The 16292-nt window shown below is 31.0% G+C and overlaps 1 protein-coding gene across 1 annotated transcript in view; it reads right to left on the bottom strand.

Annotated features, from left to right (window-relative positions):
• LOC123656397 (protein spinster) overlaps positions 1-14471 on the bottom strand; it is a 33390-nt gene extending 18919 nt beyond the window's left edge. The window contains exon 1 of the mRNA XM_045592086.1: positions 14216-14471. Within this exon, the coding sequence (XP_045448042.1) occupies positions 14216-14420 (205 nt within the window). The 5' untranslated portion in view covers positions 14421-14471. The remainder of the gene's footprint in view (positions 1-14215) is intronic.
• Between the last annotated feature and the right edge of the window lie 1821 nt (positions 14472-16292).

The following is a 16292-nucleotide window of genomic DNA, read 5'->3' as shown; positions in this document are numbered from 1 at the left end:
ATGTATTTATTACTGTTAGACATCACTATTCAGTGCGACTTTCCGTGGGATACGGAAATAGTCTAACTTGCTTTCTTATGTTAAATACTTAATGTAATGTGTCGGTTAATTGTATTCTGTGTCAATTTTCTATTGCTATACGAAACGTAATAAAATTAGTATATTGGATTATCTATTATTATTTACACGTTAGATACATAACAATTACCTACGTAACTCAGAAATGCACTTCTATGCTACTTAATAAATTGATATTTAAGAATATTAACATACGTAAGACCTTCTGATAAATAAATCACTTCATTTTATCTATTTAAAACAAGAACTAGAAAACATTATCTAGTTTTACTTATTTTATTTATTTACTAGAAATATTTTAAACCTTTGTATTCGATAAATATTTTCAATTCTACGAGTATATAGTATAATATTCTATATTATCTACAGTCATATTAAACATGTAAGTGGAAGATTAATTTTTATGTAAGCGATAAATTTTGAAACTGCGAAATTGATTTTAATATATGAAAATTTGAATAACTTTGACGCCATGACTGACGAAGAAGTAACATCAAAACTCAGTGCATGTAAAACTTCTAAATTGTCATAGCTTAAAAGAAATTAAAGTTTGCATAGTGGATTATTTTGTGAAATAAAACAAAAAAATACAACGTTTACAGCAAGATGTTATATTAAGGAAACAAACGCAAATTGTTTTGTGGCCCTTATTGTTAGATTTCAAACAGCAGAGTTCAAAACAGAGTTCTTATTTCAAAACAGTTTTTGTTACTACAAATTACATAATATAATAACATACTTCACATTTTCAAATAATAATTACAACTAACTAATAACAAAAGTCATTAAAAATCTGTGCTCACGTGCGTGTAGGTACAATTATCGATAGTTTTACGATCACTTAACTGATGCAAGCGCTATTACCATCGCTAACCACATATATATGTTTAAACATAAAAATGAAAGAAAGGTAACTTTCTGTAAAGTCGAAACCAAGGGCTTGTCTGCGATATCACTGATTAGATATTTACTATAAGTAGAACACAATATTACATACACATGTTGCATACATGTGATAACTATACCAAATCAAATTATAATATATTTTTAAGTAGTATTTAATAATGCATAAGATTTCCCATAAGACAAAACTATAAGCAAGTAATTATGTCTTGCATTTTTTATAATTGTATTAATAGCGCTCTTCACGTAGGTGGAAAATATAACTACATGTCGAAGAACAAATATATATCGACTACACCTTTATATCAACTGTCTTAAGAACACGATTCGCGTGTAGATATAAAATGTAGTGCACTGTAACATCTCCAGTGGAACTAATTGGGTGCAAGTGCAGTCTCGATGGGCTCTCGTATGCAACAGCGTTTCATGAATATAATGCGGGTTCAGAATGGCTGCAGCTGCATTACATCTTATCAAAGGCATTACTGTGACGATATTTCAATTCGATCAATCAAACGCTACCAGTTTAATTTTAAACTATGACTTGTTGTCTTGTTGTTCAACTCGATTATTTTATACTAACATAGCCCAAATAACTGAACTGATACAATTTATGTCTGAATTATAAAAAAAATATATATATATATATATATATATATATATATATAATTTTCGAACGGAATACACTTTGCTCGATTTGGTTATTACAAAATAATATTAAAATAGTTTTAGGCATAAATTTTAGTTTTATTAAGTTCAAAACAACTTAATATGCATTTGATTCGCTAAATCTATTGCTTTTCATTTATAATTTTTATAAGAACACTTGACAGTGGCATTATTACACGCCTGTTTATTCTCTAACATTATATTTGTTCCAATAAGAATTGATTGGGTCAATACCAAATCAATCACTTCTCTTACATGTTAATGGTTTTTATGGTTAGGTATATCTAAAGATTTTGTTTAAATAAAAATTTCAAATAATTTGTACAATAGTACTTTAATTTGTCTTTTGATGTTAGACAATAAAATTTCGGTTGTAGACGAATTAAACTTTAAGAAATTATAAAAAATTAACGGTTTGATTAAATCTTTTATACGTTTTATCTAGCCTTCTATTCTTACGTCGTCTTATTTTTAACAAATATTCCGGTTTGACTAGTGATAAAACTTAGAATTATTGTCACATTTCTTATTTATTTCTCAACCTTAAAACTAGGTGTGTGAATTATTCGCATTATTAAAATGAAAAAAATCTGTTGATTTGTTTGAAATTACTAATTATCATCGTATTCGTATCCATGAGGCTTATGTGAAAAATAAAAACTATTTATTATTATTATTAATTATTTTTGATCAACTTTAAATATCCCATTTATTAAAAAGTTTTCTACGGCATAAAATATTGTTTCAGCCAAAAATGTTAAGAAATCTGAATTACAAGCTTACAAATCCAAGAGTCGTTCACATTATAGAAGAAATTCTTTTTTTTTTTTGTTTTGTATTTATTTCGTCCATTACTAAATTTTGAAGAGTCTTAATATTCACATTACATTATCTGAACGTTAAAAATTAATACTTAATATTTTAATTTTAATGAAACAACGGTTTATTTTACTACAAATAAATTTTAAGACTCATTTTATTATTTTTAATTATGATAATATTAGAAAGCTAAAATACGATGGCCTTCTGTAATAATAAATTTACTCATATATTAATTTTTATTATAATAACCATATTGAATAGATTAAGTATAATTGGTAAATAATTTATGAAAAATTAGAAATGTTCATTAATTCGTAATTAAGGTAAATTTATTAACTGGGTATTATCATATCATGCAATTCATCGTTTATATGCACAACGTCTGAATGAAAAATATAAAAAGAAATTAGTGAACCGTGCTACTGAACTCAATAAATATAACTACAATGCAACAAATCACACGTAGGTATATAACAAGTAAATATTTGCAGTAATGGAAAGTTATGTAAATGAATGTGTCTGTGATTCTACGTGACTATGTTTTGTGCGATGACGGGTAAAGTATAGTTATAATTAAATAAGAGCTATAATTATATTATATCTCTTACAAAAACAGGTCCTACTCAAATAACTGATTCATAATCTCCAGATTTAATTTATTATTTTTAAACATATTTTTTATACCTTCATGTTTTACCACGGACATGGAACCACTATATTTATAGTTTATGATTATTAACTGTAATGTAATGTAATGTAAATAAGTTGGAGTCGGACGTAAAATTTAGGTTGAATGATTGTAGGTGTATACAATGGTAAAGAAAGAAGATAATGTAGTCAGTAACAAAATACTAAATAATAATTACTACTACATATTTATTTTATTTACTATGTTATATAGCAGTATGGAACTACTTTTTTTCAGTTTTATGGACTAACAGCCAAGAACTCGACCCGAAGACGGCCGGCCGGTGTTGTAACAAAGGTTACCAATCTGTTTTATGATTGTTACATATCTGTATTTTAAATAAAGTATTGAGCATAATAGTGTGCAACCGGCTATTTGTACCATAACCTATTTATGACGCTTATATTATAATTTGTAACAACCGTAATTAACTTCGCTGCAACTCTCAAGCCTAACGATCGTTACGAACAAAAAGATGTTACTTAAAAAAATATAAACCAATAAGTCATGAACTAAACGAAGTTCAGTCACATTAAATTAATATTATATAGATAAAATAATGACAATGTACGCTGAGTAAACATAGGTTACTTGTAAGTCCATAGGCGCTTCCAAGCGATTAACATTGTTTAGACGCCGAGTGACAGATAAAAACGAAACCGAACAAACGATACGATTTAAATATGTATCAATCTTTCTTCGGCAGTCGGTTAAAATACTATTACATAATGCACAAATATCCAATACAAGACAAAAACCGGTCGAACAGGTTGGACTAATATGACATCAAAAATCAAATAAAAAAAATGTAAGTAACACGGTCATAAAATGCAGCGTCTCGAGGTCAAAATCCGTTATCAAAATATCCATCTTTTTTATATTTCACGTGTTAGTTTTATAGTCAATCTTTTTTCAGTTTTATATTTTTACAATAGCACGTGTTAAATGCGCCGTTCAAAGGGACAATTAAGTCTGCTATCTTAACACGTTAGTACCTCTCACACCGCCTACATCGATATTAAAAGAATTGCTTGCTATAAGCTTTCGTAACTTTTACAATCTAAGCACAGGGTCCTCGATTTACTAAAATGGCTTTGAATCAATAGTTTTACAATTTTGTTTAAAATTAATCGTAACGCACTTTTACTTTTAAAACAAAAGTCTATTAAGAATACGATTTATTAATTTAAATTAATGAAAAGAATAGTAAAGCAACGTACGATGAAAAAAATATATTGAGATAGATTCTAAAAATAATACAATAACAAAGTAAAGAAATATTTCATTTGAATAACCGTGGCACATATTTTTAGTATTTTAATCAATATACCTCACACCGCATTTTTACCCCTCGATGGGCGGCCGACCTATGTAACTAAAGCTTTCACATATTTCATTTATTAAATGATGTGTACACACCCGCACCCTAAAATAACCAAACAAAATAGGAACAGCGTGAACTCTTTTATTACACAATATAGTAACAAATGAATCTTTTATTTTCTAAGCAATGATAATAAATTATGAGAGCAATATGTGTCATTTAAAAATTATATCTTTAATTTATATGGTTGGTAGATATTAAACGAACAAGAAATTTAATACTTTTAAACTTTTTTGTTTATTTGTCTCTGCCTATACCTGTAAGAACTCCAGTGATACTATAAGGTTTTCAAAGATGCTTATCTTTTGCGATTCCTATGAACTGTAGCAGGCTGACGGACGTTCAAAAGTCTAACTTCAAAACAAAAAAATAATATAGCTTACTTGTTGTCTCGAATAATAAAAAAAGGTTGCTGTTGATAATACATTTCGTGTATTTTAAGACCTTATCATACTCGAACTTCTAAGATTAGAAAGACATTACACATGTGGTTAGATAAAAGATAAAACAGTGAACAGTTAAAAATTATAAAACTTCACGTCATAAAAGAAATTGTGGGGCAGCAACGTCTTAACAATGAACTATTTTATTTAGAAAATAAAAAGTAACGTTCAAAGAAAGATGCGTGGCGTGATATAGCATTTTATTGCGGGTACTCGAATAAAAAAACTTGAAGTGATTTGTGCTTTTTCGAGGGAAAAGTATTTAACTCTGTAGTTTGGTGAGAAGAACTTAGTGATGGTCAAATGTTTTTATTTAACAAATCATTACAGATACAGTGATATTATTCTAATATCGATACTATTCATAATAAAAATAAACCTGCCTATTTGACTTTTATTATATTAGATATTATATTTATAACCTATCTTAGATTTAAAAAGTATCAGATGTTGATTATTTATATATAAAACTAGCTGACCCGGCGAACTTCGTATCGCCTAACAGTCGATTCTTTAATTTTATTAATTTTTTTTTTTTTAGAATTTTACTCTCCTTAAGAACCATCCTCGTACTTCAAGGAATATTTTTAAAAAAGAATTAGCGAAATCGGTCCAACCGTTCTCGAATTTTGCGCTTAGCAACACATTCAGCGACTCATTTTTATATTATAGATGTTGTTAAAATTGGAGAGAATAATTTAGCAAAGTAAAATTATTTTAATACTTTAAACAATTTTTTTAATAAAATATTATCTTTAAAAAAACGTTTATCTGTATAATCCATCTACTATAATTTTACTGATTATCTTTACAAGTAAATATTAAAATTATTGTAGGTACAATGTATAGTTCTGTCTTTAGGAAATGTCCTCGTCGTTATCAAATATTTGATACGAATTATTTGTATTATTTTAGATAAAAGAAGGTAACTAAGCTAAAGTACTGTACTCTCTTCCCGTGGGTGTCGTAAGAGGCCACTGAGGGATAACACGGTTCGCTACCACCTTGGAACTTAAAAAGCCGACCGGTGGCGGGATAACCATCCAACTGCTGGCTTTGAAATACACAGGCCGAAGACGGGCAGCAGCGTCTTCGGTACGACAAAGCCAGCCCTACGGTCACCAACCCGCCTGCTCAGCGTGGTTACTATGGGCAAAACCTTGGCAAAACACATGAGTTCACGTTATTTTTGGCGTAAACTTGTGGAGGCCTATGTCCAGCAGTGGACTGTATAGGCTGTAATGAGTCAAACATACAACTCATTCAAACATACAACTCATTCAAACATACAACTCATTCAAACATACAACTCATTATTAATTCAGTTAATTAATAAAACAGCATAAATATTTCGCGTGAAAATGTAAGTAAGACAATAACTAATGTGAAAGAATACTAGACACGAAATTGTCGTGTTAAAATACTAGGAAAAAATATCGAATGATTAAATCATCTTAACAACGATAAATTGAAATATTTTTCCCCGAGTAAATAACTAACAACGACGGGTCTAAAAACTGGTCAGTGATTAACAGTTAACAAGTGAGTTTTTTCTTAATTTAAAACCCTTTTATTTTTATATTGCAAACTTTTAGTGTTACAGTCTTACTTCAGGTATCAAACCACGACATCATATATTATACAAAAAAAAAACAATATATTTCTCTCTTTTTATATTTGTGCATATAGATCTTTATCTTCATATCGTAGTATATTTACCTAGTATCTCTACCTATATCTCATTACCTTGACTTCTTCAATTCAAGGTGTAAGAATTCTCTTATATGAAGTTAAAGATTGGCATTATAATTATTATTTTATTAACAGTATTATTAAAGTAACAATGAGCTAAGAAATTCGCAGATGTCAGTTTCATATACAAAACACAACGAAACCGTGACATGGATTTCTCTAAACGTTTTTAAGGAATCGTTTATCTCTTAAGTAATGGAAATTACGTCACTAGCAGCAAACTTTAATTATAATTGCATATCATAAATATCGTTTATGACGTAATCGTTCGAAAACATATAACGTATGAGATTCATGTTTCACACATTTTCGTTGTACAAAAAATGTTGTAGAACGATTTAAGACCCATTAGCCTTAAAAGGCCGAATTGTGTTTTACGTAAGATATTAACTTAATATTCGTATGAGCATTCGTAGTTTACACAGCTCCATTGTAACAAAATAAATTGTCGCGTCATATGTAAGGCACACTACGTACATATAATTGAAACGAAGTTCCTTACGGCAGGCTTGACATTTGGCTGGGCGACCGAACTGAAAAAAAATGTGATACTAAAACCGTATATACAACGTAAGTAAACGAAAAAATAGCCAAGCAAATACGCGTTATTAGAGACAACTCAAAAAGTACTCGTCAGATCTCGATTAAGTTTACCTTTCGATTAAAAAAAAATAATCATCGAAATTGGTTCACCAGTAAGGTCTGAGGCAACAAACATAAAAAAATACAATCGAATTTAGAACTTCCTCCTTTTTCGAGGTCGGTTTAAAATTTCCATCATACCGTCTAGCAAATACTTGTCTTGTATCTATAACGTGCAATGATTCATGATCCTTGACCTATGCGGCATATCATCTAGATAATGAGCAAAAGATAAACAATAATAGCATCATACGATGACGTGGAAGCCCTCGTACTATTTGAAGTTGTCATCGTGTAAATATTTTACTCAAGTGGATGTATTTTATATTGGTAGACCGCGCAGGTGGTATGTATCTTATTTCGTATACTTAAACAAAGGTATCTTATGTATAATTACAGTTTTAATTACATTAATAATGACGATTTCTAAATAGCGTACATCTTGCGCAAGTGTCACCTTTTGTTTCGCCATCGCACAGCTGCGTTTTAGTGTTTTACAATGAAGATTTTAATCTAGATAAGAATAATTTGAGTTTTCAACCGCAGATACGACCCATGAATAAATAGTGTTGATAGCCCCTCGGGGAAATCATCCGCCCTATGCAAATAGGGGCAAGAACCTCTGTGCAATCAAACAATCTCACTTCACATATTTACTTTGCACTTAACGCGCCTATCCCGATTCCATCCGTGATTACATACAGCAGTAGTAGTAAATGACATATTTGAAGTAAGAACTGTGAATAAATTAAGAAAGGGTAAATAAGAATATTATTAAGTTACTTATTTATTTTTAATAGACCTTTAAAATATTACTAAGTACATTTAATGTATACTTGAATTATAATTACGATATAAGCGCTTAACGAAAGAGTTGTACAAGAGTTATGTGATATGGCAACCGATGAAACACAAGTCCCATTTTTTTTTGTATCTCAAACATTGATCTATAGATGATCTTAAAAACAAAATTATCATCTTCATACAAATGAATTTTAAAAGCCAAGGTCTTTTTAACCGACTTCCAAAAAAGGAGGAGGTTCTCAATTCGACTGTATTTTTTTTTTTTTTTTTTTTTTTTTTTTTTTTTTTTTTTTTTTTTTTTTTTTTTTTTTTTTTTTTTATGTATGTTACATCAGAACTTTTGACCGGGTAGACCGATTTCGACCAATTTTGTTTTAATCGAAAGGTGGTGTGTGCCAATTGGTCCCATTTAAATTTATTTGAGATCTAACAACTAGTTTTCGAGTTATATTTAATAATGCGTTTTTACTTGACGCTTTTTTCGTCGACCTACGTTGTATTATACCGCATAACTTTCTACTGGATGTACCGATTTTGATAATTCTTTTTTTGTTGGAAAGGGGATATCTCTAGTTTGGTATCATGATAAGGAAACCAGGATCTGATGATGGGATCCCAGAGAAATCGAGGGAAACTCTCGAAAATCCGCAATAACTTTTTAATGGGTGTACCGATTTTGATAATTTTTAATTCAATCGAAAGCTGATGTTTATCATGTGGTCACATATAAATTTTATCGAGATCTGATAACTACTTTTTGAGTAATCTTTGATAACGCGTAGTTGCTTGACTATTTTTTCATCGATCTACGTTGTATTACTTGTCGGTGTAATTGAAGTCGGTTTTTTTTTCGTTTGCGAGCAAACACAATTATTATTTATAAATTAATTTTTAAGATTTTGAAAAACAACTCCAACTGGGTAATTTCAACCCCTTATGGATTGGATCGCTTTTCGTTTGAACGTCTTTGTTGTTTATTATCAATCACAATAACGTTTTTAGAATGAATTACGTATTTGTAATGTTATTAAAGTACATATATTTTTGAAGTAAAATTTCTGCGGAGTAAGCTGGTGAAGGCGTGACGAGTGTTACGAAAATAGTGCTCAGGCGAGGAGAACGGAAGTTGAGAGGGAGATATGTATTAGTTAGATAGAGCTAAAGAAATTTTACTTCAGTCGTGTGGTCTAAAGCAAACTCGTTTTTTATTTTTATTTTAGTAACATTACAAATACGTAGATTATTTTTTAGACCATTGAATACATATCTTTAGCATCATTCATACTAAAATAGGAATTTATATAGAACAAACTGTATTATAAAAATAACATAAAAGTAAAAATAGGATTAGACCGATTATATTTTGTTGTAAAGCGAACAGCTTTAAATAATTCAATAATTGTACAAGTGTCCCCTATTCCAGGTACAATCAATCGCTACTAAATACCTTTTACATATTTAAAGGGACACATTGTATTCAGTGAAAGAGAGAAGCGGGCCTACGCACGTGATTCGACACTAGAGATTATTTCCCAGGATACGTGACGTCGACCCTTCATGGGTGTTCGTACTGTTACAAATATATTTAAAAACTAGCTGTGCACGCGACTTCATCCACGTGTAATTTAACAAAAAAGTCATTGTACAGTCCGCGGAGTCATAAAATAAAAAAATTTCTTAAATAAAAGTGACCAAAGTTACTCCTTACTATATCAGCTATTTGCCAGTGAAAGTCCCGTTAAAATCGGTCTAGCCGTTTCAGAGATTAGCCGGAACAAACAGACAGATAGACAGACAAAAATTGTAAAAAATGTTATTTTGGTATATGTAGCGTGTAAACATCCATATGTTTAGTAAAAAGCGGTTAGTATAATATTACAAACAGACACTTCAATTTTGTTTATTTGTATAGATATTGGATATACTTTATAACTGATTTCTTATTTTCCAAATACGAGTTATGACGTTAAAATTTTAATTATTGTTATTCAAGGTTCCGCAATACTTTTTTGTGTATAATGTTATATTAAACATTTTTGGAACTAAAAACGCAACGAATAAATTAACAAATTGTGGTTTTTTTTTTCTTGGAAAGGAAATTTTCTGTTGGCAGTCAGTGAGGAGCTTTTTATAGCTTTTTGCCAGTTTTTGTTAATCATAGACAAATGGATGGCTGTATTTCCTAACAGCTTAATAGCTTATGAGCAAATTATCTTTTAGATAAAAAATATTCCTCTAGTGTATGAATCATATGTGCTCATAGTCATAAGTAGCTTAATGCGTTCACGAAACAGAAACCAAATATTTTGTAACGTACAATATCTTTCTTCACTAATCTCTTTATCATAGATTAAGTTATCTCTGGTAATCGCATTATAACATTGTTGAACTTAGTAAACATGACGTAACTTAAACATTACTTAACTTAGCTTCGAGTGACCTATTAAGTAACATACCCGAGACAGGTGTATATAATAAAAACAATAAATGTATATGAAATTATCTCCGTGCGGTGAAAACATTATTATATTATTTGAACTTAATTTAAAACGGTAATAAAAAAGCTGTACATAAAAACATGTGATTGTTTTACTCCAATGTTTAATTTTTGAATCCATAAAACGAATACCAATCCTTTACTTACAAAATTAACTGGAAAATAATCACATATGAACCTATTGTTAGGCCCCCAAACAAGTATAGGTTTTTTTTTTTTTACATGATTGTTTGTCCATGAAATCCTTCAAAACAAGTAAATGGATCGTATTCATTCATATGAATTGAAACATTATAAAAGTAATTTGGTTGTAACATAAAAACTAAATGTAAAGTAGTGCAAAAATAATTACTAAAAGAAATATAAATTAAGTTTTAGTAGCCGACTTCCAAAAAAAGGAGGAGGTTCTCAATACAATAATACCTATTATTTTATGTAGCTACATTTGACTGGGATTTTGATGATTTTTGTTTTAATCGAAAGGTGTTGCGTGTCATGTGGTCCTATTTATATTTAACAAGCTGACCTGGCGACCTTCGTTCCGCCGAATGTTTTTTTTCTTAAATATAATACTTACATATATCAAAATAAAATAAAGCCTATTTTTCAAGTTGGATCAAACTGCACACGGTGTGCAAATTTGATTAAAATCGGTTAGGTAGTTTAGGAGTCCATCGCGGACAAAGAACGTGACGCGTAATCACTACATAGTATAAAACAATGTCGCTTTCTCTGTCCCTGCACATGTATGTACGCTAAAATCTTTAAAACTACACAACGGATTTTGATGCGGTTCTTTTTAATAGATAGATTGATTCAAGAGGAAGGTTTATATGTATAATAACATCCATTAAATAGTGGAGAAATACTGTTATTTTTGAGGTTTCTAATGTTATGTCGTAAATAATTTTTTTTTTTTTTTTCGCTTAACTTGCAAAAGCAGGCTGAACCCTACGAGATTTATCAAAATAATGTACTAAGTATTGTACACATTGAAAAGGTCTACAGAAAACTCCGCGTTGGTATATACCTATCTCTTATGGATATCCCACAATAACATATTTTTGTCATTTACTTTTTACGACAAATAATGGCTAATTTTCGAAGCGATTTTAACCAATACACCATTAATCCTTATCCAATTTAATACCTTAAACATATTTTTTATTTAATATAGATCTATATGGCCCTTTACAGCATATGATTTAAATGAATATTTTCGAAGATATTACAGATTTAAAAATCGCGGTACGTAGCGTTTGCGGCGGTTCCGGCCGGCTTTTACTCTAAGTTAACGCGTGCGGGCCACGGGCAGTAATGAATAAATCAAAACTACTGGATCGATTTTAATAATTTTTTCAGTGAATGACATAGGCTATAATTATATTTTATACCCGTGCGAAGCCGGAGCGGGTCGCTAGTTTATATATATAATATTACTAGCCGTACACTGCTTTTTTTTGTCGTAACAACTCAGAAACCTTTGTGGGCTCATGCACAACACTTTGCTGAAGATCTTGACATGATCAAATGCATACTTTACGATTCTTAAAGAATGTACAAACAAACATTCATTTATATAGATTGAGATCTGACAAGTACATTTCGAATTATATCTAATAATGCGTATTTATTTGACTATTTTTTTGTCGACCTACGTTGTATTATACGTCATACTTTTATTTGCGGTACCGATTTTGATGCTTCTTGTTTTAACTTTAACCTAAAGCTGATGCTTGTCTTGTGGTTCCATTAAAATTTGATCGAGATCTGATGTCTATTTTTTGAATAATTTTTGATAAAGCATATTAACTTTTTCGATTAATTTTTTCGATGTAATTGTAGTCAATTGTTTACATTTGTGAGCCAACACAATTATGACGAAGGCTTTGAATCAACATGCGACAACCTTAAAAAATATTAAGGAATTTTTTTTATCAGTTTGATTTTTTTTTTTAAATTATTTTTAGTCATCTACTAATCAAGCATCTTTCAAAGTCCTAGTGAAATTAATATGACGTTTCTATAAAATAATATCACATCTAGATACATTACTTTAAATGTTCAAAAAGTACTGTTACATTTTAACTCTCACCAAACTCCATTATTTAAAAATCTTGGTCTAACCACTTAACTTATCTGATCTGCTTAGTCGCCTCTTATGACACCCATGGCGACGTAAGGATGGCTATTATCTTTACTGCCGTACCACACAGCTATATATATATGTAATATGTATATTTTTGTGTATATATATGTACGTACACCTTGTATGTATGCCATTTAATTCTTTGTTAAGTCCTTTTCATGATTGAATTAGTCTGGATATTTGTGTTAATACAAATATTTATTTACGGTGTAGTCGTCGGTCCTCGTGGGTCTCCCCATTGTACCTCGGTGAGCACGTTAAGCTGTCGGCCCTGGTTGTTATCATGTACACTGGTAGCAATCATTACTCGTAGTAGGGAATATATCCTCCAACCTGCAGTGAAGCAGCGTGGTTGATTAAGCTCGAATCGTTCTCCTACATGGGAGTCCTCCTGTAGTGGAATATTCCAGACTAAGTTGTATATAGATAAATTTACATAACCATAGAATGCTAAAACCTATAAGAGAATGTGCTAAATATATAAAAAAAAATCTAAAAATAAATTTCATATTTCCTTCTCTTTCATTTTGAGCTATCTGAGAGTCTATCAAACAGTGTACACATTTATTTGCACAATTTGTTTACTAGTACACTTTGTACATATGATACTAAGCAACAAAATTATCTTGGCTCTAATTAGAATTGATGTAAGTATAAGTTATTTTGTTTGTAAACAAAATTTAGATTTAATTTTAGCTGGCTCAACAAATTAAAAGTAATATAAGTCAACACGCGCAAGCGCACGCGCACGCGCACGCGCACGCGCACGCACACGCGCACGCGCACGCACACGCACACGCATACGCACACGCACACGCACACGCACACGCACACATATATAAAGTGAACAATAATAAGAAAACATTTATTTTATTACAATTTAAAATTAACTGAATTTGGAAAGGTGTAATTCTATGGATTTTTTTATTAGTATGTAACACAAGTAATATTTTACTCAACTAAAACCTAGGTTAAAATGAGTGAAGGGGATTATTTATAACGTTTCAAGTTACTATCCAATTAATTATAAAAATTATTTGCAATTCAAAAATATCAAATTAATTTAAATATTTAATATCTATCTATTTACGATTTACTTTAAAGCAACCATGGAAACAGGAAGACTCCCACGACCATGGTTGGTGTAAAATATCCGAAACGTCAGGCATCTAAAACCTTATTAAACCGCGATAAAACCCGAAAAAGTTGTTTCATTATAATGAGTGAAATTCTCGTGAATATTAGAAAACATAGATCTAGTTGAATATGCCTAGTTAGATATTCTTAAGCAAGAAAGTATTTTAAAATGAATCTGCGAATAACCAGTGTCCACATATTCAAAATTCTAAGTAATTAAATGATCAAATATAAGTTTTTCACTCACCAGCCAGGGTGAATCTGTCCATATAGTTGATGAGGTTGACAAAACATAGCACTCCAACTGTCATGTATTCGATGAATGTGACATCCCTCAGATTATCTCGTCTCCTCGTCTGCTTTTCGTGAAGCAGCGCTGTAGCAGATTCATTATCCCCATTTATCACCAGCTGCTGATTTGATGTATTAGGGGTAATACCACTCTGGTCCATGATGCTCGCTCCAATACTTAACTGAACGGTGCTGTAACTGTCTAAACCACTAAACCGTATCGAAAGTAAAAATTTATATAAAACTCAATAGTCACTATATCAAAATAAGTAATTAAAAGAAACTAGATAGCGGTGGGCGTTATTTAACGTAATCGGTTTCAGTAACTAGTTACGAAGCCAATAACCATATACGTAGTTTCGCCGATACGAATGTAACGATTATTTTACGTACGCAGTTTTTTTGCGTACGCAGTTTTATCAAAAACTTGACACAACGACCGGCGCATAAGCGTTTTGCCTAATAACGTAACAGGTTACTAATATTAATCATTTCAATACGCAGATACGCTTACGCGTAGGATAAAAAGAGATGGCTATAAGTACTATAGATGCATTTTTGTTTTCGAATATGCTCATGGGATTTTGTACGTAATTGACTATGAGCTTAAGTTTATTTTAATACGCACAGTTTTTTTAAAGAAATTTTAATTTCGGTCGTGTTTCTTTTTAAATATTTTCGAATTTACTATTTAGCATTAAGTTAAGACAGTTGACGAGTGATTAATTATTAACGATTAATGTTATTGTCTCGTGTTGAAGTATATACTAAAACAGTATGGGTCTTTTGTTGTATTTTTAATTATATTTATGTATGTATGTATTTCGAAAAATAATTAAAAACTGTACATAAAATCAAATGAACTTCTAAATACGCCTGCATCGATTATAATGTCTATACAAAAATCAAAAAGTAATTTAAATAACATGTTTTGCAGCCAGTCGTAAGCCTGGATAAAATATGAAGGGAAGTTAATTTAATTATACTATCCATCAATATTAACGTACGTAACGGCATTCGTTTAAGTTACAAGTTATAACATATAACTACTTCATAACCATAATACAAACAAAAGTAATATAACGTCGCCGTCCCGTACTGATACTGTATACAAAAATAACTAGTTACGAAAAATAAGCAGTTTCGAAACTAGTTACGCGTATCCACGAAACTACGTATAACCGATTACACATAAAAGACGTTACGACCCACGACTAAAACTAGATATCCAAATTCAACATATCAATATTTTGAAGGTCAAAAGATTACGAAACACGAGCGAAAAGATACCCGCCAATATGACAACTAAAATGATAGATTCAGAAAATGACTGAAACAGGTGACGTACGGTGACGTTTACTGTAAAGTTTACGAAACTTAGGGTGTCATTTATCCACAGATTAATATAAATAAATCGGCTGTTTATCAAAGACAACTAATAAACTTTTATTACGCAAGTGACGTAATTTTGTATTGATCTATAATATCGAATTTTCATTCGAATTATAAATCAATTTTATTTTAATTCGAATTTTAGGGTGTGAGTAGAGAGCCTCCTCGAACGACGATACATTACTGATCGTTCGGCGCACCCTGGGCAGTCAACTTTAAATCCATCATGTTGACTAGCTAATCTCTACAACACGGTACGATGAAGATGCGTCACGATGATCATCTGCTTACCTATAAAACGCAGTGAGGCATTGCATCGGCCCTCACGGTGTAGTGCGCTAGCTTAAGCGTCCTCCAGGTGACGGACGGAGGAAAAAGTCAGTAGTACAGCCCAGTTACGGTTCCAGCTAAGTCCGATGAACTCGCTGTCTTTTGATGGGTTTGGTCCTCTAGCAATATGGGAGTGTTGCAGCGGGTTAACGCCCCTCCCACGTAAAAGAGCTCACGTTACTAAACCGATACCAAGAAAGAAACGAACCGATCCCAAAAACGACGACCAATGGCACGAATTAAAGGACTTCCGAATTACTTCGAGGAATTTGCGTTCCTTGTATAGACCCGGGGCTATCTACCAAGTTAAT

The sequence above is a fragment of the Melitaea cinxia genome, chromosome 9, assembly GCF_905220565.1.
Source record: "Melitaea cinxia chromosome 9, ilMelCinx1.1, whole genome shotgun sequence".
Classification (NCBI taxonomy): Eukaryota; Metazoa; Arthropoda; class Insecta; order Lepidoptera; family Nymphalidae; genus Melitaea; species Melitaea cinxia.
This window is presented reverse-complemented; position numbering and strand designations above follow the sequence as displayed.